The sequence below is a fragment of the Achroia grisella genome, unplaced genomic scaffold, assembly GCF_030625045.1.
Source record: "Achroia grisella isolate CSIRO2021 unplaced genomic scaffold, CSIRO_AGI_Agris_v1 utg487, whole genome shotgun sequence".
NCBI lineage: Eukaryota > Metazoa > Arthropoda > Insecta > Lepidoptera > Pyralidae > Achroia > Achroia grisella.
In genome coordinates, this window is record NW_026712891.1 from 3004213 (window position 1) to 3028102 (window position 23890).

The window sequence follows — 23890 nt, forward strand, 5'->3', positions numbered from 1 at the left end:
ACATGACCCATATTATAAATACCTTATAGACTAACATACATAAGAAATAATAATCAAATATGTAAAATAAAATTGTCTCTATGGTCACGGCACTGACGACGGCAATCTGCCACGGTAGCGCCGATAGACCACCCCCTTCGGCCAGTAGTCTTCCTTCATGAAGGTGGGCAGCATATTGGTGGGGACCAGGGCCACGAACGCTTTGAAGCTCGCGTTGTGGCTCGATTCCAACTGCGTCACCCTCAATGTCAGGTTGCTTTTAGTCCGGATGTAGTCAACAATGTCCTGTTCCTTGGTAGCGTAGTGTAGGCGGGATAGGTACATTGCCGTGGTCGGTGTTGCGGCACGTAACAAGAAGTTGGGCCCTGTCAGTGCTGTGCCACAATGGTTTCGATTGACCCTCTTTGTGCGCCTCTTCTTTTGTACCGTGACAAAACCATCATCGTCACGGTCAGCAGACTTTGTACACATAGGGGTCATTTTCAGAGTCACTTTAGGCTCATTCCGCTGAGTAGTTGGTTTTTTAGCGGCGACGGTGGCAAAATCCTGGCGCTTTAATAGCACCGCGGACTTTGCTGGTGCTGCTTCCACTTGCAGCGGTGCGGGCGCTCGCGGTGTGCGGGCAGGGGGCGCGGGACGAGGAACGACGTCGGCTCTCGGCGTCACCGCATCGGTCGTAGGTGAAAACGCTGACTCGATAGTCGCGGCGGACTCATCGAGGCATGCTCCACGACGCGTGTTTACATTTCTAGTGTCATCAGATGACCTAGATAATTTTCGTGAATCACGCAAACTATCTACTTCCTTGCGCAACTCAATAATGGTTCCCTCGGACACGTTTAATCGTAGCGTCACATCGGCCAGGCTCTTTTTCAAGGAGACGATGTCCTTGAGCAGGCAAGTAACGTCGACGTGGTCGAAAGTGACGGGAGGAAGCTTGTTAATATCCTTCGCCACAAAAGTCGGCACGTCATCAGGATCGGTCACCTTCAGCAGCGCTATGATATCTTCTAGACTTTTATGAGTGCCGTCGCGTCTGCGAGACACCATCTGTTCGCTCTTGTTGAGAGACTCATAGAGCAGGACCTTCGCCTTCGCGATGTCGTCCTGGCTGAAGTTGGACGTACATATCTGTACTGCACTAATTTCATCCATTACGTCCAGTTTTTGCTGCAGGAACGCGAGGAGCTCGTTAACCACAAGTTTATCACACATGGCCTTAGCAAACTAGCACGGCTTGCGCCGCGCCGATTAATCCGTATATATTTAATTAAAATAATACGTGCACATCTGAACGCGCGTACTGTCAGACTATGATAATAATGATGATGACACCATAATCGTATATTTTTATATTTATGAACAGCAGCATTTCATTAAAGATAATACTTATTTTATTTTCTTCTATAAATATAATATAAATAAAACTTTATTTTAGAAATAATTGTTAGATAATATACTTGTATTATTTAGGAAGTTTTATTATTATTTGTAATTAATAATACTAATAAAATTTATTGACAATTATATTAAACATATTTCACTCACCCTGGTTGTTACTGATGTTAATATAAAAGTTTGTCTCATAAGACCATTAAACATAGTTCATTTTGTCCATCCACAAACACTAAACGAAACCATAAGACTTCATGAAATCACATTAAAAATTCACATTCAATATAACGATAATGTAGGCGTGTATTATTCGCCGGCGGGTGTATCAGTGCTTCACACGGAGCTGCGTCCTCAGGGAGAGCGCGTGCGTGAACATGGGCGGAGTTTATAATTCCGCCCTAATGCACGCCTCAGAGGAAATTCAACCCTACCTTCCCGTTTTAAAATGAAATGTAGATTGAAACGTTCATAAATGGAATAGTGTGGGCGTACTACCGCCTTAAGTCCGTCGCGTAGTCTGTAGAGCGTGGCGAGTGATGGCCGCGCGCGGCGACGCGTGCACTCGGCAGTAATGGTGATGGAGCGGCTGGCGGACTTCGTCAGCAAGTCTTTGGAAGGTGGCGAGGCACCCGCGCCGCCCCCGGAGCCCGGGGAATCGGACGACGTCGATGATGTGGAGGTGGACATCACGGCGCTTGAGGAAAAGGCGCCGCCAGCCAAAAAACCGCGCAACTGGCTGGTATCGCCTGTGCCAGTGCAGCATTGCAAGAGGGAATCTTCTATGGATGACGACGATGAAAGCAAGCATGGTGAGTTGATGTAAATTGATAATGCCTTTAAAAGACCTTATTTTAAATAGACAGATAATGAGAGATTTCTTCGTAGCTAAGATGCGTCCAAAGATATATATATATCATAATGACATCGTTTATATGTCAGATAATATGTAGGTACATTTATGAATAGCTTATGGGTTAAAACCTGGGCCTAATTTGTCAAGTTATATACACTTTACCAATTTTTATCTTCGTCTTTGTTATGAATAACAACGAAGAATAAATCAAAATATATTACATAAAGAATTGTAAAACAGAACAATTATTGAAGAGATATGATAATGTACGAGTTATACAAAAAGATCCGTGATAAATATATATGTACCTAAATGCACCTACGCTACACAGATAGCATAATATTACATACTAGGCTGTAAGAATTCAGATACAAAAATTGTTGTAACGGCCCAGAGTAAAATAGCTATAATGTCGAGTCATGGTGATGATTCTCATTTTTTGTATCTATTTGTTATCTTTTCACTATTCCATTCAATTCGAATTATGACAAAAACAACTGCGGTAATAAATTGCATCACAAATTAATATAACAATTTAGTGTTAACATCTCTTTATGTAGGTAGGTATAATACTGTTGACATTCAGAATTATAATGAGTGATGTTCAAGTTAAAAATAATCACTTGAACATCATTCGTTTTAGTATTATGTTATCTGTGGTTTTGACATATTGCAATTTTTGCGCAAAATCTTCAAAAACGGTAACTAGTATATAAAACTACTATTCATTGGTCAGGCTATGAACTAAGTAGAAACCTTTGTCTACCAACCTACATAATAAATTTAAAAATACAACAGGCTAATTAAATTAAAAATGTCCAATTTTTTACTTTTTAGTTAGAATTAAATTTCTACTTTAAGACCTGACTTTACAATCCTTCCTATATCATGTAACTATTATAATTTGTCGTGATTATTATTTCCGGTGAGTTTTTGAGATGAAACAGTAACTATATTTTTGTTGTTTAAAAAAAAAAGATACCGTTAGATGTGAGTGAACCTTTGCTGTCAATATATTATTGACCTCTCATCTTTATAAGGCCCACTATCCTTGTCATTAAACAAAAACAGTAGAGTGTGAGTTAGTCCTACATAGCCGGCATCCGAATAAGTATTGTGAATAAATGGTGGGTACACGAAATTGTGAATACAAAATTGTTTTTTTTAAGTAATGATAATGAAATGATGCACGTGCCTTTGCTGACGGTTTAAGCTGGTGGGGCAGAAGTGGTGGATTACAAAATGAACATTAGTTCAGGTCAGGTCAGTTCGCCCATAGTAGCGAATTCACCAGAATTCACCACCTACTAAGGACTATTTTGAAAATTCGAGCCCGCACTTCCAGTATATTAACGGCTAGAGCTTTTATTACTAGGAGGTCATGTTTTAGATACGAAAAATGTAAAATATTTTAATTCGTGAATTTTAAATTGATATTTGTCGAATTCTTGTTATTCTATGATCTCTTCGTATACCTATGAGTGTGAATATTATTTTAAACTGAAACACTAAACTACAATTGCTCGTGGTATTCCCAGGAACAGATACTTCCTAGGTATAGGTATACATTATTTATCTATGGCACTACTAACAACCTACTGGAGATTGTTTTTTAGAATTCCGCAGATACTACTTGATTTGTTACTTTAATATAAAGGCACAGATTATTAATTCTAAATCTACTTTCAATATGTTCCATATTTTTTAAGACAGAAGATTTTCTTACCATTTCTATAATTATTTCTGCAACCGAAAGAGTTTATGCCCTGTTGACCCCAAAATTAATTCCTAATTAGTTTTTTTTTTCAATTAAATGTATTTGTGAACCGTTCTTCTATGTAAATATATAGTACCTATATTATATACTGATACAACATTATCGCCAAAACGGATCGAATTTTAAAGATTATTATTGATGGATTGATTACTTTACTACTGTGATTAACATAGCAGAGAGCACTCTAAATCAGCAGCAGACTTCATGGTGAGGACCAACTCCACTAGATGGATACATACCATAGGCCTGATGCCACCGATAGTGATTCGAACTGTCGTAAAATAGTAGAATTTAAAATATTTCTTTGGAGTAAAGTAATATTATAAATTGCATGGACTGGTACAATTTTAAGTACACCTATACATACCTTAATAAAATAGATATTATTATATATTTACTTTTGTATTAATGTTCATTCCTTTTCTCTACTTTACTACTACTTTCTTAATTTTTGCTAAGGAGGTTTAATATGAAATTTAATTAATTTTACTGTATAGATTATGGACTTACCATATAAACTTTCAAACCCTGTTTCATTATCTTTCTTAGGAGATAAAGATTTAAAAAATTCTAAGTACAAACTTATTTACATCCTTCCATAAAAATTTTTATACTACTAACTTTGAAATTGACGGTTTTCCAAACAACGATTAATTTCTTATTTAACTATAAACAAGTAGTAACAAAACTTTTAAAAACCATTTTTCGAAGACATGTACCTATTTATAATTTAAATTGGATAGATAAATCCAAATTATAAGTTTGTAATTCAAATAAAAAAAAATCAAATTCAAAAATCATTTATTCATGTAGGACATTTTAGCCGCTTATGAACGTCAAGTTTTTACATTATAATTTTTTTCCCTACCGTCCAGTTCGGTATATAGATCCAATTGAGAAAAACTGGCAAGAAACTCAATTGAATTACTTTTTTTTTAATCCAGTTTATTTACAATGCATAGGTATTTATATAGGTGTCTATGTCTAACATTAAATGAAAATCCCGAACATGAAAACTATTGCCATGCACGCTCGTCATTCAAGTAATCGTTTAGTGAGTAATAGGCCTTGCTTAGTAAATATGATTTAACAGATGTTTTGAATTTATTTAAGGGTAATTCCAATATATCCTTTGGTATCTTATTGTAAAATTTTATACCTATTCCCATAAAAGAACTAATGCAATCAGTTCAATCTACTTTATCTGATTTTTATGAATTGGCAACATTAATAAATATACCCTTTATCACGGTGGGGGATGATTTTTAAAAAAGATAGAACACCGATACATTATTATGGCTTGACGTTAAATTTATTTTCCTTTAAAAAAATGGCATAGTCGCATAACATAATTTTAACGCAAAATCCTCTTAGGCGATGCTTTTCTAAAATTCGGTTGTAAAATCAGATAAGGCAGTGATAATACAGGCTAAAAGTCTTAATACCTTAGTCGTCTGAAAGGGCAACGCAAGATTGATATCATGGGTATCGTCATAGAGTCAGGCAACAGTGGTGTCAGCTAGTTAATAGTGGCCATCTATGCGCGGTAAGCAACCAATAAATGTTATCATTTATGCGGGTAGTTACTGCGTAGACTTTGTTACTGCACCGTCCGCATTATATATGTACACCTTCTTTTGTATTTCCACTAATGTTTAATTTTGTATAAGTTTATGCTTTTAGTTCTCATGTTAAGTGAATTATTTGTAATTCTTAATGAGAATAAATATCTAAAACCTAAAAAACCTAAAGTTAATTACATAAAAAAGCGTTTCGATCTAAAAGTCACGTTGTTATCGAGGTTAAAAAAGTCGTTTTTAGAACTTAGGTTTATTTGTGGGCAAGAGTCCTAATTCCGGAATTGGTCTTCAACTTTGCATTCTAGCAACATGTTTAGAAATGAAACATGTAAATACTCGTACATAAAAAAATTGGCTTCCTCGGTGGTCTAGATTTAGGACACCGCCTAACTTCCAATGGTAGTAAGTTCGATTTCTCGCACGGTGCAGAGATATGTATTCATGGGTGAAAATGAAATTATGCACTCGCCTATGCTAACGGTTTTTTTATTGGGTGAATGATATGGTGCATTTGCCTGCGCTAACTGTATTCGTTGTCGGGACACCGCTGAATGATGTTAAGGATGAAGTCAGGTCTATCATGGCGAATTTATTCGGAAGTAACCACGATAGTTTAAACCGCGATAGGAGAAACCGCGTGGAGGTCGACTTAACACGATGCGTAACTAGCAATAGGACTACTAATACCCATTACTAATAATCCCATCTCCTCCCTGTGCTAACTGCACAGATATGTATGTTAGGACGGCACTAGTAGTGAGGTTCAAGTCCATTAGCTCATAATGGTGTATTCAGGAATTACCCACGATGGTTTCCAAGGGTAACCTCATGGAACTCGACTAATAATGTATCTACTACCTGTCGTATTAGATACATTATTAGTTCCTATTCCCCATTATTAATAACTTCCCCCCGACAAAAGAGGTTTTTAATTTATTTGCAATCTATAAACCGATAAAATGTAAATTAAAATTTTTAAATTATTTTCAGTGTACCAAATAAACAATTTTCTTTCTTTCTTTCTTTTTTTCTTTCAATATAATAATCATAAAAAAAATCTTGACTTGATATTGCTTAGCGGGTAAGTAGTATCGCCGGATACAGTTAGTTATTTGTAGCAGGTTTATACATATATAATAGTTTTTTTTAATAAAAGATCGCTTACGTCTATTATTGTGATAAAATCTGTATTCCCTTCAAATTGCAATAGAATTTAATATGGTAACCAATGAAAAAATTGGTATGGAAAGATCAGTAGATATGATTTGTATTTATTTTTTAATTAAAATGGAGATGTAATATTATAAATCTGCAATATCTGCACGTGTCTTCGTTTCAATGAACACGATTTAAAAGATAAAATTTTATTAGGTAATGTTCTTATATCGAAATTAGTTTGACAAATACAAACAGTACCTCTATAAATTAAATCAGTTCACAATTCAGATTAGGAATTAAGTGATAAATTTCTATTCTTGTACTTATATCAAAGACTCAATAACAATAATCCGGATCTTAAACAATCATTAATGAATATCATTGGGGATTAGCGTAAAGAGACAGACGAAACAAACGGAATGAAAAAGCCCTTAATGGATATCTGGAAAAGACTTTTCAATCAAATAAATCACTGGCAGTGAGAATTTAACGGGGGCATTCGACAATTAATCACTGTTCTCAGGTCGATAAATGTCTAAGAGTTTGGAAGCCCTCGAGACGAAAGGGGAGAGCGGGTGTGGCCCACAGCGCCGCCCACACTTGGATAATCTCTCCATTTACATAATTGCCGTATAAAAAGAGAGCTTCCCAATTTGCTAAATTGCTTTAAACGACATTGAACGTATCACCCGCTCGTTCGTTTGTCAGCGCGACTAATATAAATGGAAGGTACTGACACAGAGCCCAAGGCATCGCCTAGTGCTGTGAATCATGACCTTCTTCTTCGAGATCTTTTACTTTAGGACCCAAATAAATGAATATTAAATTGTTTACATTATGAATTGGTTGACCATTTTTTGTAATGTTATTCTATTTAATGCTAGAGTCTAACTCTGTATCGTAGCATATAATAGATTAATTTGAAAAATCTTTATGTACACGGATAGGTATTTTTTACGAATCAAACATGTTTAGAACATTATCTTTAATTTTATATGACATTTAGCGTATTTTGGTACACCAAAGTACTCCTCCCGATTGTGTAATAGTACTCCGACTTCTTTAAAAATTTAAAGCAGGTACTTAGAGATCTGAATATTCTATATTCAGATTTTTCTCTACAAACCAATTAAAAGAAAGAAATTAATAAGTTGAGAAAAGGAATGAAGCATATATGTAAGTATATATAATGTATAATATGTATCGTATTGATTATTATATAATACTAGCTGTCCCGTGTTGTTTTGCCTTAAAATAAAAAAAAATTAGGGGTGGACTACCCCTAACATTTAGGGGGATAAAAAATAGATGTTGGCCGATTCTCAGACCTACTCAATACGCTCACAAAATTTCATGAGAAGTTCCTCCGAACGGCTTGCGTTTCGGAGGAGTATGGGAACGAAAACTGTGACACGAGAATTTTATATATAAGATATACTTAGTACAACTACAGATATTACCTATACCTTTGTAATCCCAGATGGGGTGGTCAGACATTATTTACAATGGTGTGATGGTGAACGCAAGACTTGGCGCGACACACAAGTTGTCATTCCAGGGGTTACATTGGTGGTTCGTTTTAGGTGTTTTCATAACCGGGGAATTAGTCATAGAAATATAAATAATACAGATTTTTATTGATTATTAATTAAATTTCAAAATCACGACTTGTCCTGGTAGGACTTTAAATTATTCCGCCATTTCCTTTTCATTTCTGACGTAAAACCGGCCTATATTTCAAATTTCATTGTATCATATTTTTTAACAGATCCGACGGACAAGTCCCTCAATGGCGTGGGAAATAACAGTGGCAAGCAAAGGCGATCTAGAACTAACTTTACACTGGAGCAGCTCGGCGAATTGGAGAGATTGTTCGACGAGACCCATTATCCTGACGCATTCATGAGGGAAGAGCTCAGTCAACGACTAGGTCTCAGCGAAGCACGAGTTCAGGTAGGTAATGTGGGTACGATTCCTCGCGCGTTGAAAACTTGTTTTGATGAGTATGATTGTTTGTATTGGGTTGGATGTTCACTATGTATATTATTTACGTATTGGCAATAAATGTATTTAAGTATTTACATCAGTTGTCATGGGTACTAAGTACTAACCGATAATACAAGCTCTGCATAGCTTGGAATTAGATGACGCGACGTGTCATTTTTCCAGATTTATTGTTATTATTATAACGCTATTCAGAAATCAAGTAGAAAGTATTTTAGACCTATGAAAATAAACATATTGATTGATATTGGGAAAAATAGTTATAAAATCAATAGTGATATTTTTCAATATTATTCAAAAGTAGATTAGAATTGTTGTTGGATTTTTTATGATGAAACAACTGCTACCATATAAAACATAGAAATTTATAATTTGGCGTAATCTTAAATTTGCAATTGTATAAAAAGCTGACTGATTCGCGGCTGTGATTCACACATTCAGCGACGATGATTAATTAATATAGCCTATAACACTCACAAATACCATGTAACAAACCATGTAACTCACAATTTTCTATTCGTAACAGTATTCTATCTAAATCGGTTTAGTAGTTACAGAGATTATCCTATACAACCTCAAAACTTTTACTTCTTTATATTATTATTGTTAGTATTACTATGTAATTTTATATTATCTGTGGTATTACATTATAAAATTTACATATTACATACAATAACTTTTGTAGATAAAAAAATTAACAGGAATAATAACTGATTCAATTAATAAATAGGTGAATTTAATATCTTCTTGTGTTTGAAATGCCGGTATAAATTTTGCAATGTATTTCATATTAAGACGTTGACTCAAGCTATGAATATTTATAGATTTTAAACTAAAAAATTACGTCATAGTAGTCTAGGATAACGTATTTTCTTATTTCTCGCAATCACAAGAAGACATAGGAAAATTGCTATCTATTTATGAAATCACTATGACTAGTCTGGTTTATTTAATGTTACATTATTTTTTAAAGTTATGATGTTCAATATTCATTACGAGACGATTATTTTACCTACCCTTGTAATTGTAGCGTACATAACGCAACCCCTTATTACTAATGCACGTAATTAGCTGTGATCGTCCAACAAGTGAGTTTATCGGCCATATATTGCGATTAGTGCCCGATCGGCGTTAAGTGCCATGTCCGTGGTAGGGGACCGGGGCGTAAAAATGCGGGGAATATAGATAAAAGCTCTGACCGGAGCAACTACGTCTTCACTAGTGTCAAGTGGGACAATCACTTTAACTTTATTAGTTTTCATTAGCATCAATCTTTGGATAATTGGACATAATTTATTTTGTCGATATTTTTGTTTAATTAGGAATTGGATCTATAGTAATTCTCATGTAATCTATATCTATATAACCGTTTTTTACTACATGCATATGAATATAAATACGATACATACACCAAAATAACATTTTTTACAATTTTTGTCTGTCTGTTTGTTCCGGCTAATCTCTAAAAGAGCTGGACTTTTATTGGCAGGTACCTAGCTTATGTAATAAGGAGTAACTTAGCCTAAGTTACTTTTATTTTAGAAAATTAAAATTCCACGCGGACGAAGTCGCGATTATAGCTAGTATGTAATATAAACGTGCAATGTTAAAATGTATTGTTTTAGAAAAGCGATATGTAGACTTAGTATGCGAATAGTAATATATGCACCCTGAAAAAAAAACTCATTTTTTCAAACCACATTAATGGTGCTCAACTTTCTTAAATGTTTAATATATGTCGAAGTTCGATGTCTACAAATATTTAACGTATTTACATACGTTATACTACTAATTAAATAAGCGTTATTATCGTTTTTTATATCATTATCTGATATTCTAATACATCCTTTTCGATTTTCATAATTGGTATATCTATGTATTTCGTAAAAACATTTAACACTATTTTATTATCAAAATATTATCAGGTCAGAATTGACAAATATGAGTATATCACAAAAACATAGGCAATACCTACAGTAGAATAAAGAGGATCTGAAACTTTTCATTTTGTAGGAATCATAAATTTCAAATTATGTAGATAATGATTCAAATTCAATATTCACCTTACAGGCACGTTATAACCTATTGCAAATTGAACTCAAACAACTGTTTTACATAAAAGGGTATGTTTGTGTATTTACTTGTTATTTAGTCGTATTGTCTAATGTAATCAACGCTAATGAATGCGCCCCTAGTTAGCGTATCGGTCGACCGTCGACTCGCTCACACACGTTGTTAAAGATTCAGCGAGCGTATGTACAACCATACATACAGACGCTACTATACTAGTAGCACCTACATCTATAGTATATATAAACAATGCAATAGTTAAATCAATCAGTTTTATTATACCAACAAAGGGTCTTCAAAATTCATTACGCTTCAGTATTCATCGAAATTAAGATTTTATCAGATTGTTCTTGGTTCTCAGTAGTTCTCACTAGTTCTAAGCTCTTTGATAAATGGCGAGTCCCGCAAATAGTTATAAATATCCTATATAATAAATAAGCTCCAAAGGTACTCACATCGAATAACATATAGAATATCATGATAAAATATTTTGGATGAAGGCCATGATCGATATTATGGATTCTATATATCTCAAAGGATTTCTTTAGCACTTCAGTGCGGAAATGCTGCCAGCATTATGGGAACCTTTGGGCCAGCTACGACGTAAACTATTTTAATTGATAATTGTCTTGTCATAAATAAAAATAAGGATTGTATTACTGTAAATTTTATCCAAGTTTATTGTTTGAAAATTAATAAAACATATATTTACTTAGGTATTATTCACGTGTTTCACATTCCAATTTCGTGTGAATTAAAAAATTCGTGTGAATGTGATTGCAACTTAAACACAGTTGAAGATTATCATCTTAATCCCAGAAGAGGTTACGAAATTCTATTGACACGCATTCGACACGATTCTGTCACAGTTATTTTATTATTATTATTGGATTTAAACAAAAAAATAATAATAATATTGCGCTGTGTAAGCATGAAACACAAACAGTATGGGTGCTACGAATCGCTACGATTAGTCTACGTTTTCCGTAGAGCCATATCCAGACAGGTTTTGGACAAAATCCGTAGTACAGTTCGAAATTGATGTATTTATACGTCAATTGCCAATGCTTTGTCATTGAATATATATAAGAATATTATTGTTTTATATCCAGATAAAACATGTAAACTTTATGCTCTTCTGAGACAAAAGCAAAGTTACGCATCGAATTTTGTTATAAAATTACTAATTAGTAAGTTGGTAGTATTCGTACCACAAATCTCCTGTCAGGTTAATATGTAATTAATTATTTGCTTTTTTCTTGCATGCTACCTGTTACCCACACCTTTAGCTAAGAATTACCATCTAAAATTATTCACAAAAATAATAACGAAAAATTAAGATTAATGAAGTCAGTCAATTAATATTTACTTAGTTTTTAGTATTATTTAAACATTTAAGTAATATGTTTCAATATTACTGTGGTGTTACATTTGAATGTGGATTGTCATAAGTGCCGAGGAAGGCCGAAAAAGAAATTGATGCACTGTGTGAATGATGATTTGGTAAGAAAGTGAGTAAATAACAAGATGACTGCGAACAAGGATGAATGGAAGAGAAAAACATATTACGCCGATCCCAAATGAATGGGATAAGAAAGAAGCAGGTTATATGACTGCGTTGTTTTGTGTCTTAGTAAAGTGCAAGTTAGAATCGAGGAGTTTCTTATGCTCAAGTAGGTACAAAAACTCCTTGTTACTAACTTTAGGACAACATCTTCTATGGACCACGCAATGAATACTGCGCGTATTGCCCACACTAATGCGGTTATCTGTGTTTGTCTGTCGTGTATCTCTACATCTATACATACTATAATTGTATGCATGTCTATACAAAACATGTCCACACGTCTGTTAAAGTACACACATGAAGTATATATATGAATGTTGTTCACAGTAACGAGATTACAGCAGCTATCCCATTCGATTCGGGACGTTGCCCCTGTGTGTTTTACCAATTATCGAAACTGGATTTGATGTGAACCTATAACTAATATTGAAATTGTATGGATTTTAGTGCATATGTCCGTTTGTCTATGCAACTATTAGTGAATGTTTTTTTAATGAGAGTATATAATAATTCTAGTAAATATAACTATATCTATAATATTAAATTCGTCAAGAACCGCTTAGTGGTTTTCTATATTGAGTGGTTTACAACCATGCGTTTTAATTTGGCTAAACCAAAAATAAATTGAATAACATTTTCTATTTCTGACTGATTGTTTGGTGAAGGTAACAACAATAACAAAACCAAAATTTAACCCATCTCATAGGATTCTAACATATCTAGCGAAAAGTGGGCAAGTCAAGTATCGCATACCAAAAGAACGTCGACAATTGACAATACTCTGACTACCCAGTCGGGATATCAGTCGTGATGATATGTATTTATGAAGTAGATTGGCTAAAATTGAGTTAGGTACTAACTTTGTAGACGGATTTCGTATTGCACTAATATTACAGACTTGAGACTGTATAGTAAAATACGTAGTCCTTCAAAATACATCATAATTAGAAAACACAAGTATTGTCATAAAACAATGTTTTTGCATGAAATATACCGTGTCTAAATGAGTAACTGAATACAAGAAATAAAAGTAAAATTTCCAGCATTTCCCTTGTATGTAGCTCACGATGCGTTATGCAGTATCCCCTAGTAGGTACTCGTAGGTACCTATAATATGTCATAATTGTTCTCCTTAGAATTAATCCACACCGTAAACGTTTATTCTGATTTTTATACGTTCATTAATTGAAGTTATTATTATTTTTCACATTCCAATAAGTAGGTCTGACAACACAATGGTAATCATCAATCATCAATATCTCTGATCGAGTGATTGCGGTTCCAGTCCGGTCCAAAATATTTATTTGAAACTTAACTTAAAATATTAAAGGATAGGGAATGCGTTAAACGTTAACATATAACACTAATCTAATTTTTTTCCAGGTCTGGTTTCAAAACCGACGAGCGAAATGTCGCAAACATGAAAGTCAAATGCATAAAGGTAAGTTAATATAAATTTATGAAGTTCTTAATATATTTACGATTTTATTTTATACTTACCCCGGCTTGCACGGGTGTACATGTATTATACATATAAACCTTCTTATTGAATCACTCTATCTATTAAAAAAAACCACTTTAAAATCCATTGCGTAGTTTTAAATATTTAAGCATACATAGGGACGGACAGATAGCGACAGCGACTTTGTTTTATACTATATAATAATTAGGTAAATCCAAGAGATTACATTACCTTACCTTCCATTAGACCCGAGTTCGATTCCTCTGTAATAGAAGCATTCGTACCTTAAGTACTGTTTTTATTTGTCTCTTTATATTTGTAAGAATATTATAAATATAATTCCAAATAAGGTATTTAAGTACGTCTATAAGTTGTCTAGCGATAATATAAGCGCTGCTTAGTTTGAGATTAGATGGCGTAGTACGAATTGGCCAGGTTTTTATTTGCTATACACTTTAAATAAATAAATAAAAATACTCTGTTACCACTTATATGTAGAGTGCGTCTCTATATAATTTGTTATAGAGTAGTTTTCTTCATTGGTATTATTTTGTGTTATTGTGTGAGTATAACACTGATCTTTATTTGTCCATTTATTTTATTACCTTTTACACTGTAATTCTGCATTTCATACACGTACTCTACCAGCTAACCATTATAGTTGATTACATTACAGAATGTTCCGTTTAATGTAGTCGAAAACAACAAATTGCAAATGATTTTGGCAAACCATGTCGTTGGCTAGTTGACTGCATTCCGTTGTATAATCACATCAGTTCATTCGTGCGATATTGCTCTTTTATACCTACCTACATGCGGTACAAATTATCTACCAGTTCGCTAGTGATAGCAGCGAAAGAACATTATGTATTCTCCATGACTCCGTCTAACTCGATTACAGCTCCCGCCGGCGCCGGTCCGACTCTAACAGTTTTTTAATTCGACCATAACTCACGCGGATGAATAATTAAAATGGCGGGTCGAAGTGGGAATCCGCGCGAACGCGGTAAAAAACGCGGAAAGAGATCACACGAGGCGATAAATTTGGGAAATTGCGCAACGCACTTAGCGATCGAGTGATCATGCCTCCCTTTTGGTCAAGATTTGAGTCCCATGTAAGAAGATCAGTCATAAGTTTTGATAAATTATTACCTTCAATTAAGAATGTTAGGGTCCGAGATCTGGCTTTTTGTATATGAATAATAATATAAATAAGTATAAGCTTTTTATTTTAGATACAATTAGGTTATGTAAATACTAGTTATAAAGTTTAAATCCTACCTGATTTATTACTATTATATTATATTATATGTGATTGATGTATATCTTATAATATAAATAAGTATAATGTAAAGTCGTAATGTCGGGAAAATATAAACCTAAAATTAATTGTAGTCTTCGCTCTCCCTCTATCTGTTAGTGTAGACGGTACAGTGTTCTACATCGGTGTATCATCTACGAAAAAAATAACCATTCTAAATAAAAGACAACCACGCACATGTATGCTTAAACTTTTACAGTTATTATTACATATAATATGACCTACTTACGTCATATTTGGACGAAAACACAATTGTTCGATAATTAATTAAATATGTGGTTCCTTACTACGAAAAATTTAAGCATGTATGCCACAATCATATGCTGTTTCTTGAGTGATGACAACATAATCAGTAATAGTACGGGGAGTACCTACTGTAGTTGTAATTTATATAATGTTCTACTATTACAAACTAAACTAAGCAAAAGTATTTACTAATTGTTTTTAATACTGTGTACTTTAATGTACATATGTATATGTACATATGTTGCAGATAAGGTATCCTAAAATGTAGGAGATTAAGTAAAATATTCCCACGGAACCCAATAAGTTTTTAACCGTTTCTTTTTTACTGCCTTCTTGCAAGAAATTGCACAGCCCTATATAATTTTAAAGTAGTGCCTGCTATGAAATAAAATTACATAAATAAAAACTAATTAATATATAAAAGAAATTACGGCGATCACCGACACTGATTTCTGTCGATTACTATAACGAATAAAACAAAGTCAGGGAAAATGAACGCCCTACATACCCAGTAACACCAACGAAAGTACGAAGAAATTGCTTTGATTCAATTCATGTCACTCTGCGGTAATGGGATGTCCACATTGATAACGTCATATCAACAAACGAGAGGTGACTACGCCAGCAAGCGAAGAGGCCGATTTCCAACTCTGAACAGCGACTGTGAGAGCACAGCGTTTTGCAGACAAACGGAGCGTAAAGCGGAAAAAAGCCGCTCCCCGGAATCGAATAAAATGATTCCCCCGGGGAGCCATTCGGACGCAATCCCGCCGTCCCCTGCTAAATGTCTTATTAACTTATGTCCCACCCCCGCGGCCCGCGCACCACCCCGGCTAACACGAGAACAATCATGTAAAGTGAAATGAAACGGTTATTTGTTATATTATGCCCCTTTGACTGAGCGTCGAGATTCCCAATGTTGTTATTGATTTACGCAATCGTTTGTGGTGTCATTATACTTATCTGTGCGACATTTAATTTTGTGTTATGGTTCACTTATTTAAATTCATATAAATTGAAGATTACATAAAGTACGTTTTTTACTACCTTTAGGTGATTGAGTACTCTTCGGTCGGTCTCTTTTACCCCTTATTTCTTTAGATTAACATGGCAAAATTGTTTTATATCAGTTTGGTTGGGAAGATACCCATAGATAAATGTCTACCAAAGCCTAATTGTAGTGATGACAGTTTAATTATCTTTAACTACGATATCCAATAACTAAGCAACAGGATCCAATTATAGAGTATCTTTATATATAGAGAATAAATATCCAAGGAAAGATTGTAGGTATCTAATCCTGTGTATACAAATAATAAAAAGTAGGTGTTCTATCTTCATAAAATTACGAATTCATTTTTAACGAAGAGATGAATCTTCGTAAGGCGCCATGCCCGCTATAAAAACAATCACAACGCCGTGAAATTCAAGAATAAAAAGAATACACCGACGCCTAATTGTTCCCCTGTTCATAAAATTGTAAAGTTGTTCGCGAACCGGGAGGGTGGCGATATTTTATTGCGCAGAAACCGCTGTAAAGATGTTCGGAACAGTTTAAAATAAACGCGAGAGAGGAGAAACACCCCGCGACGCGCGCCGGCTTACCTTATAATTCGATTAAATTAAACAACTCAGAGTTAATCAAATAAATGCATGGCGGTCGCCGAGGCGAACGGCGTGGATCGGGGGCGGCGTGGGTGCCGGACGCGCACCCGCTCGTATTTATGTCGGCACTTCTCGAAAGTAATTCGGTGTCAAATATGGAAATAACTCATACACGCGGGGAGCATCCATTTTAATAATGCCAACGGCGACCGGAGCAGTCCTGATTTACAGTCAGCGCCGAGCGGGCGGCACGCGGCGCCCGCCCTCCACTTGGTAATAGTCCTTTACATACATGTTACTCCCGCTATATCACAACATATCTGTTATTTAGTGCAACGCAACAACTGTATCATAAGATTATACAACATGGAAACTAAATTTGATATCATATTTGTGGACCGTTACAAAATTGATTTATAGTTCCACATAAGTAGGTAGGTTCTTACATAGGCAAAACTAAAAAAGAACATCAAAATAATTCAATATTATTGGCGTAATTAATTAAAATTATACAGTTCTATCTATAACAGTATAATCGAGGGTTAAAGCTTAAGGTAAGAGTAAGTAATTAAATTAATGAATCCTTTAGACGAGACGAGACCCACCGAACACCTTAAGTCGGTTAGATCCGCGTTAATTTATTAATTGCCCACTTCGCCCGGCAGGCGGCTATAAACAACGGATCTCAGTTAATTTACGAGCAAATTATGCTTTACTTAAATATCAATTTAATTAAGTGGAGTTCGGGAACGGATCTGAACGGATTTGCGCCCGGCCGCCGCGCTGCTCGGCGTCGAGGCGCTGCTCGCTCCCCAGTCCAATTCGTAATCACTCGTTTGTCTCTGTCAATCGTTTTCGATCAGTGCGAATTGTCGTTCGACTGCGCTCGATTAGCTTGTTACAAATTAAATGTCGGACATTGTACGTTTTATTTATTTATCTAGCCGTTGATAAAATCGCCCAGCTCTCTTAATTCTAGAGACCTTAGCAAGTTACATTTGCATTTCATATCATCTGAAGAGGTATCAATATTTACATTCTCAGATATATTATTTTTATTGTAATTGTGTTGACGGCACTATTATTTGATACCGTACCTCGTCTCCCTTTTTTTAGAATAATTAGGTAAAGCCTTTGTTAAATTTAATTAAGCCGTTAGAAGTTAACACATATTTGCATTTATATTATTAGTCACACTTCTTTACACAACAGCTGGTCTTTACAATGTAAAGTGTGTGCAGGTCTTCTGGTGGGTGGTGGTGGCACGCCTCTGGAGCCGTGCCGTGTAGCGCCGTACGTGTCAGTGCCTCGCCTGTCAGCAGTGCCTCGTGCCCCTCCCCCGCCGCCCCCGCTGCCGCCCCTGGCACCACACCCACCACCGCCAGCTGCGTTTGCGCCATTCGATTCTGCATTGCTGTCCGCCGCTGCGCATCAAGTCAGTGTCTATTTTTTTTCGATCATTGCCTATGTTATAAAAAAATAATAATACCACTCTCACCTTTCGTAACGGAAAACAAGTTGGTTGACGGCCGACATAAGTTTTATTTTTATACTACGATGGTGCCAAACAAGCATACGGCCCATCTGATGGTAAATAATTACCGTAGCCTAGGTGAGACGCAGGTCTTAGATCTTATGCTTATTTAAATTATTTTTGTGTCGGTGGTTAACATTAATTACCATCGCACTGCTTGACTTCGACAGGGAATTCATCCCCACATGCTAGAACCTGTGGTCCCAAGTGGTCTCGGACAGTGCGGTTTCAGAGGAGCTTCCTCCCGCGTACACTTAGATTGTGAAATGAACGTCCTGCCTTAAGGTTCTGCAACGCGCACGCAACACCCCTGATGTCTCAGGCGTCCTTTGGCTAGGGTAACCATTTACCATCATATGGTCCGTATGCTTGTTAGCCACCTTATTAGTATAAACTAAAAAAAAAACAAATTAATGTGTATCTAATATCGGATGCAGTATGCAAGTGCAGCAGCGGCGGCAGCGGCTGCATTGTGTCCGCCGTACGCTGGGCTGGCGGCGCTCGCGGCCAGGTGCCGCTCGTCCTCCATCGCCGACCTTCGACTGAAGGCGCGCCGGCACGCGGCCGCGCTAGCCGCAGCTAGGGCTCCGTCGCCGCCCGCGCCACCGCCGCAGCCCGCGTCCGCTTCTGCCGACACATAGCCGACCAGAACCCACCGAGTGATACGAGGATGGTCACCAATATGAAATATTGCATTTAAACTTATTTCTATACACAAAGACTTATTTCAAGACTTCAAAAGCAAGGAAATTTTCGTATGGACTGTTTTTGTGTAGGTATATTAAGATAATTCTTCCCCAATTTTGATGATTTCTTTTAATCGCCAAATTTTAACTGATTTTTAAAACAGATTATAGTTATTGCTGTCCTATATCTACTATTTTGTTGTCATTGAAGTTTTCGTTCGTTTTATTGAATAATATTTTTCAATTATACGTTTCAAGTGTAATGTTGAAAAGGTTGATAGTTGAAAAATGATGAAACTTTTTGTTTTGGTATATGTATCTATAGAAACAAATATATAACTAAAAAATCTATTGATGTATAAGAAGACATAGCCTGTTCGAATGAACAAGGTGGTTAGACTTCAAAACTTAAATACAAAACTGTTTGGTAACGTATCTTTTTTCCCATATTAAGTATCATTATATATTTTATTTTTAATTAACAAAAGATATTTTCTTATTAGTTATAATTAGTAATTATCTCCTGAGATACAAAAAACTAAAAGAATAAATCGAATATCGAACAATATACAACAAAAATATCAAAATCAAACCTACCCCAGTTTTCGTAACGAAACCATATTTAAGAATATTAATCTCAAAATCAGAGAGCAATGTCAATTAATTCAATTGGCTCTTTATTTTTATTAAACATTTCCATTGTTTTAAAATATTCTAGTTATAAATTATGAAATAGGTACACAATCTGTTCTATTTTGGCCTCAAAACATTATTAGATATGCATCTACCTATATTCTTTTATCTGATGATTTTATACATTATGTTAGTCCATTGACTGTCAACTGTTCTTCATTATGAATGTCTCAATTTCTTACAATTTAATTGTTAAATATAAATAATGTATACGTGTTTGTGCAAGTTAATACCCTCGCTTTGAATTGTATTATGTACGAGTTATATATTGTGCGACGAAAGTGGAACTAATCTGACCAAATGAGCAAATGAACTGTGAAGTAAGTAAATGTAAATTAATAAACTGTGATAAGTGTACGAGTATTGGAAATGTCGATGATCTCATTAGTTATTTAGATGGAATTAAGCTTCACAATAAAATTTAAATTATCGCTATTATTACTTATTTAATAAATAAGTTTTATTAAAAATTATTGTAAATACTAATTTATTCGATTAGAAGGCAGTGTTTATTAGTCATATGGATTTAATGATTTGTTCATAAGTATGTAATTAATAATAAATACATATTAGAGGGATAAGCCTTTTGAATTTCTTAAGTATGAATGTGTGATATTGACAAATATTTGTCGTACCTATAGACATACTTCTAAAAGCACGAGAAAAAAGAAAAATTCCGTTTTTTTTATGCAAGTAAACTTACGAAAAAAAAGTACAACGTAGGTATTCATCAATATTCGTTTTATCTCTATTCTGAGATCTTGCGTTTCCCCTCACCCAAGCGAGTTAGCGATATCGAAATTTTGTTATAAATATTCCTGTCTAAAGAAAGATCTTCATTGCCTTATCCTATGGAAAAAACTATCATGATCCAGCTTAGTAACATACGTATGTAACAAGTAACACGTCTGCGGTTGTGCCTGACGAATATCTATTCGTAGCAAATACCTATCTACAGAGATAGCCTTATTATGTCAATGTGTCTGTTATCTATGTACTAAATTTTATTAAAATTAAGTAGGCAGGTACAAAGAAATCGGCCACGTACAAAAAATATATTTTAAATTCAATCAAAGTAGGTTCTCATTTTATGACCTACTACTCATATGTTATTGAACTTTTTGAGTATATAATCTTATTTTTTAATCCAAAGGTACCAACCATGAATTTACTTTCATTAGGTTAGTCATACTATGTAATATTATATTATCTGTGGTCATACTAAATTTGCTAAAAGTAGTTTTTTTTATAATCAAAAATTTTAAATCCTTAAAAAACATTCTTAAAACTCATGTTGTTGCACCTACACCTTGAGCAAATAACCACTATGTTTGTGGTAAGTAGGTATATATATATAGCTATAATAGATAGTCTATATTGTGTAGGTATAGAGATGTGACTGACTGTCTATAATATATTATTATTGAATTATTGCGGTGCAGATAAACAGAAACGAATTAATGAATTTTGTTTTGAAATGTACTTATAAATGTACTTATGAGTGATACAGATGAGATCGCGTTCTGGGGTAACATAAATCAGGGGTGCCGGCTTGCCGGGTGCCGGGTACGGGACGGAGGTGGACCGGCAGTGATATTGTTTGTACATTTGCAGCCCTGATTGATGACAGCGGAGCCCAACGCGCCGACAAACCCGTTGCATTGTTAATATACAACGTGTATAACGCAATGATAAATTTTGTAGCCATACATTTTCGTAGTAGTAACGACTTTTTAGTAGAAAAATTAAGTCTTGTCATGAAATTTCCTTCAATGACTACAGCATATTTTGTCGATCAATTTAAAAAGAGAACAGAAAAGAAGATTTAGGTAATTTCAGGAGGTATAAATAAAATGTGATAACGTATTCTAAAGGTATGATATAGGTACTGCGTTATATACTAAATCCTTTATCTTGGTATGGTTATGTAATAATATTTCAGCTGTAATTTCAGGTAATGCGAATGAGGACAAATGAATAAAATGTTCTAAAGAAGGTATGGATGAATAACAGAATGCGTGGATTTCGTGAATAATAGTATTTACAGTTAAAAAAAAGAAAGGGATTGAATACTAACATAACTGTGAACAATGCGAGAGGACAGTATACCCGCCGTCGTCGGTCCAAATTGATAGAGATAAGAAAAGGGAAATTATGATACTAAATGATATATATAATGAGAATCGGTAAGCTATTCTCAATCATGCTTACTTGTAGAACCTACCGATATTTGACGACCTCGTTTGTCTAGTGGTTTAATCCGCCTTACTTCCGATGATCGCGGCTTCGAATTTCGCCGGATACAAACTTTTTCATACGTATGATTATGACTGTTTGTATTTATCTAGAAGTTTTTCTGTTTATCCAATGTATGAATTTACATGTATATATGTATGTATGTATGTTTCCTGTATTTAAAATGTACGAATTTACAATAATGACAATATACCTATATATATCTATAATTCTAGTATCCATAGCACAATAACTGTTCATAGTTTGGTACCAGATGATAAATGTACCTATATTATTTACTCTCTGACAAATAGAAATGTAAATAAAAGGTACATAAGCAGATGTAACGTATACATTTAAATTATTTTATTCCGAGTCCGATATTAGTGGCGTTGCAGCGCTGTGTGAATTGTCTAGGGTTATTTATTTATTTATGTTTGAATATACCTAACAGCGTTGTGATTGAGTAGAGTACCCCGGCTTACACCCAAAAGTAGTAGTAGGTAGTGTGTCAATTAATATTTCTGGACAAGGATACACCGATAACATATTTAATGACGTCGACAATAAACAATTTTCAACTACCCTACTTGAAATAATAGTCGTGACAGTATATCTATATGAGCATTAGAGAGTTACGTGTATCACACAGATCGCATGTGGTTACCAGTCCAGAGTTGACACTATAGTCTGCAACGTGTTTGCCCAAACTGTTTAAAAGAGCGCCCGCCCTCGTCGGGGGCGCCCAATTACGGCGGCGACGTAGCTGATTGGCCGTAATCGCGTTAGTATCGGCAAACACCCCCGGGCCGACGCTCGTATATCACGCGACTTCACGTCTCGACAAACAAACATAAACAGACGCAATTTGGTTTTTGCAGTCTGTTTGCATCTTAATTTTAAATTAAACATGTTCTTTGAGCAGATATTTAAGAGTTTAAGTAAATCTCAGCAAATTAATCTAACAATAAAAATCTTCTATAACGAACGATTCATTTTGCTCAACATCACATTAATGGATAATTGCAAAGTTCTGCGTATGTATTATATAATATATATTTTAGTATGACTATCCGGCGATGGAAATACGGATAACAAACCAAATTTACGTGAGAGACGTCGCGGCGGAAAGCGTGACCTTACACGTCATCTTCAAATATAGATAGGCCTACTATACCCAGCGAAATGTGGGTATTACTACAGAGAATTCAATACTTAATTCCTATATTGACTACTGACTGGTACGACTTCGTCTGTCCGTCCTGTGTCCGATCCCCTTTTTTTTTTTTTCAGATCGTCCGCTGGGCCTTGCGGACCGTAGGGTGCGGGCCTCGAGCGGAGCTCTTTGCCCGAGCGTACTGCTGGGGTGAACCACCCCAGCGTCGTTCGTTTTCCGCGTCTGCGTCGCGGAGGGCGTCTGCTTTTCAGCAGGCGCCTGTAACCAATCCCCTATCCCATTAAAACGGGGATCGAAATTACGACTCTCCTAAACCGAGGTCAACACAAACATTTGTTTTTTTTATGGATGATAATGGGATGGTGTTCCCGCCTGCGCTAACGGTTTACGCTGGAGGGGCACTAGTGGAGGATGATAAGATGAGCATGAGGTCATGTCAGTTAGCCCATCGTGACAAATTCACCAGGAATTTAACACGATAGTTTCCAGGGGGAACCGCGTGGAGGTCAACCTGATATGGTACATTG

At 35.3% G+C, this 23890-nt stretch overlaps 1 protein-coding gene across 1 annotated transcript; it reads left to right on the forward strand.

The window, feature by feature from the left end:
* The first annotated feature begins 1966 nt into the window (after positions 1–1966).
* LOC131846014 (short stature homeobox protein 2-like) lies at positions 1967–19213 on the forward strand. Its single transcript, XM_059195216.1, has 5 exons — positions 1967–2204; positions 8532–8716; positions 13788–13845; positions 18280–18473; positions 19010–19213. The coding sequence occupies exons 1-5, from the start codon at positions 1967–1969 to the stop codon at positions 19211–19213; spliced, it is 879 nt and encodes a 292-aa protein (XP_059051199.1).
* The last annotated feature ends 4677 nt before the right edge of the window (positions 19214–23890 follow it).

What these genes read in the sequence shown, in the direction of transcription:
- LOC131846014 (XM_059195216.1), top strand. Translation starts at nt 1,967, where the DNA reads ATGGTGATGGAGCGGCTGGCGGACTTCGTCAGCAAGTCTTTGGAAGGT. An exon ending in CGACGATGAAAGCAAGCATG is followed by an intron (nt 2,205 to 8,531) that starts GTGAGTTGATGT and finishes ATTTTTTAACAG; the next exon opens with ATCCGACGGACAAGTCCCTC. An exon ending in TCAGCGAAGCACGAGTTCAG is followed by an intron (nt 8,717 to 13,787) that starts GTAGGTAATGTG and finishes ATTTTTTTCCAG; the next exon opens with GTCTGGTTTCAAAACCGACG.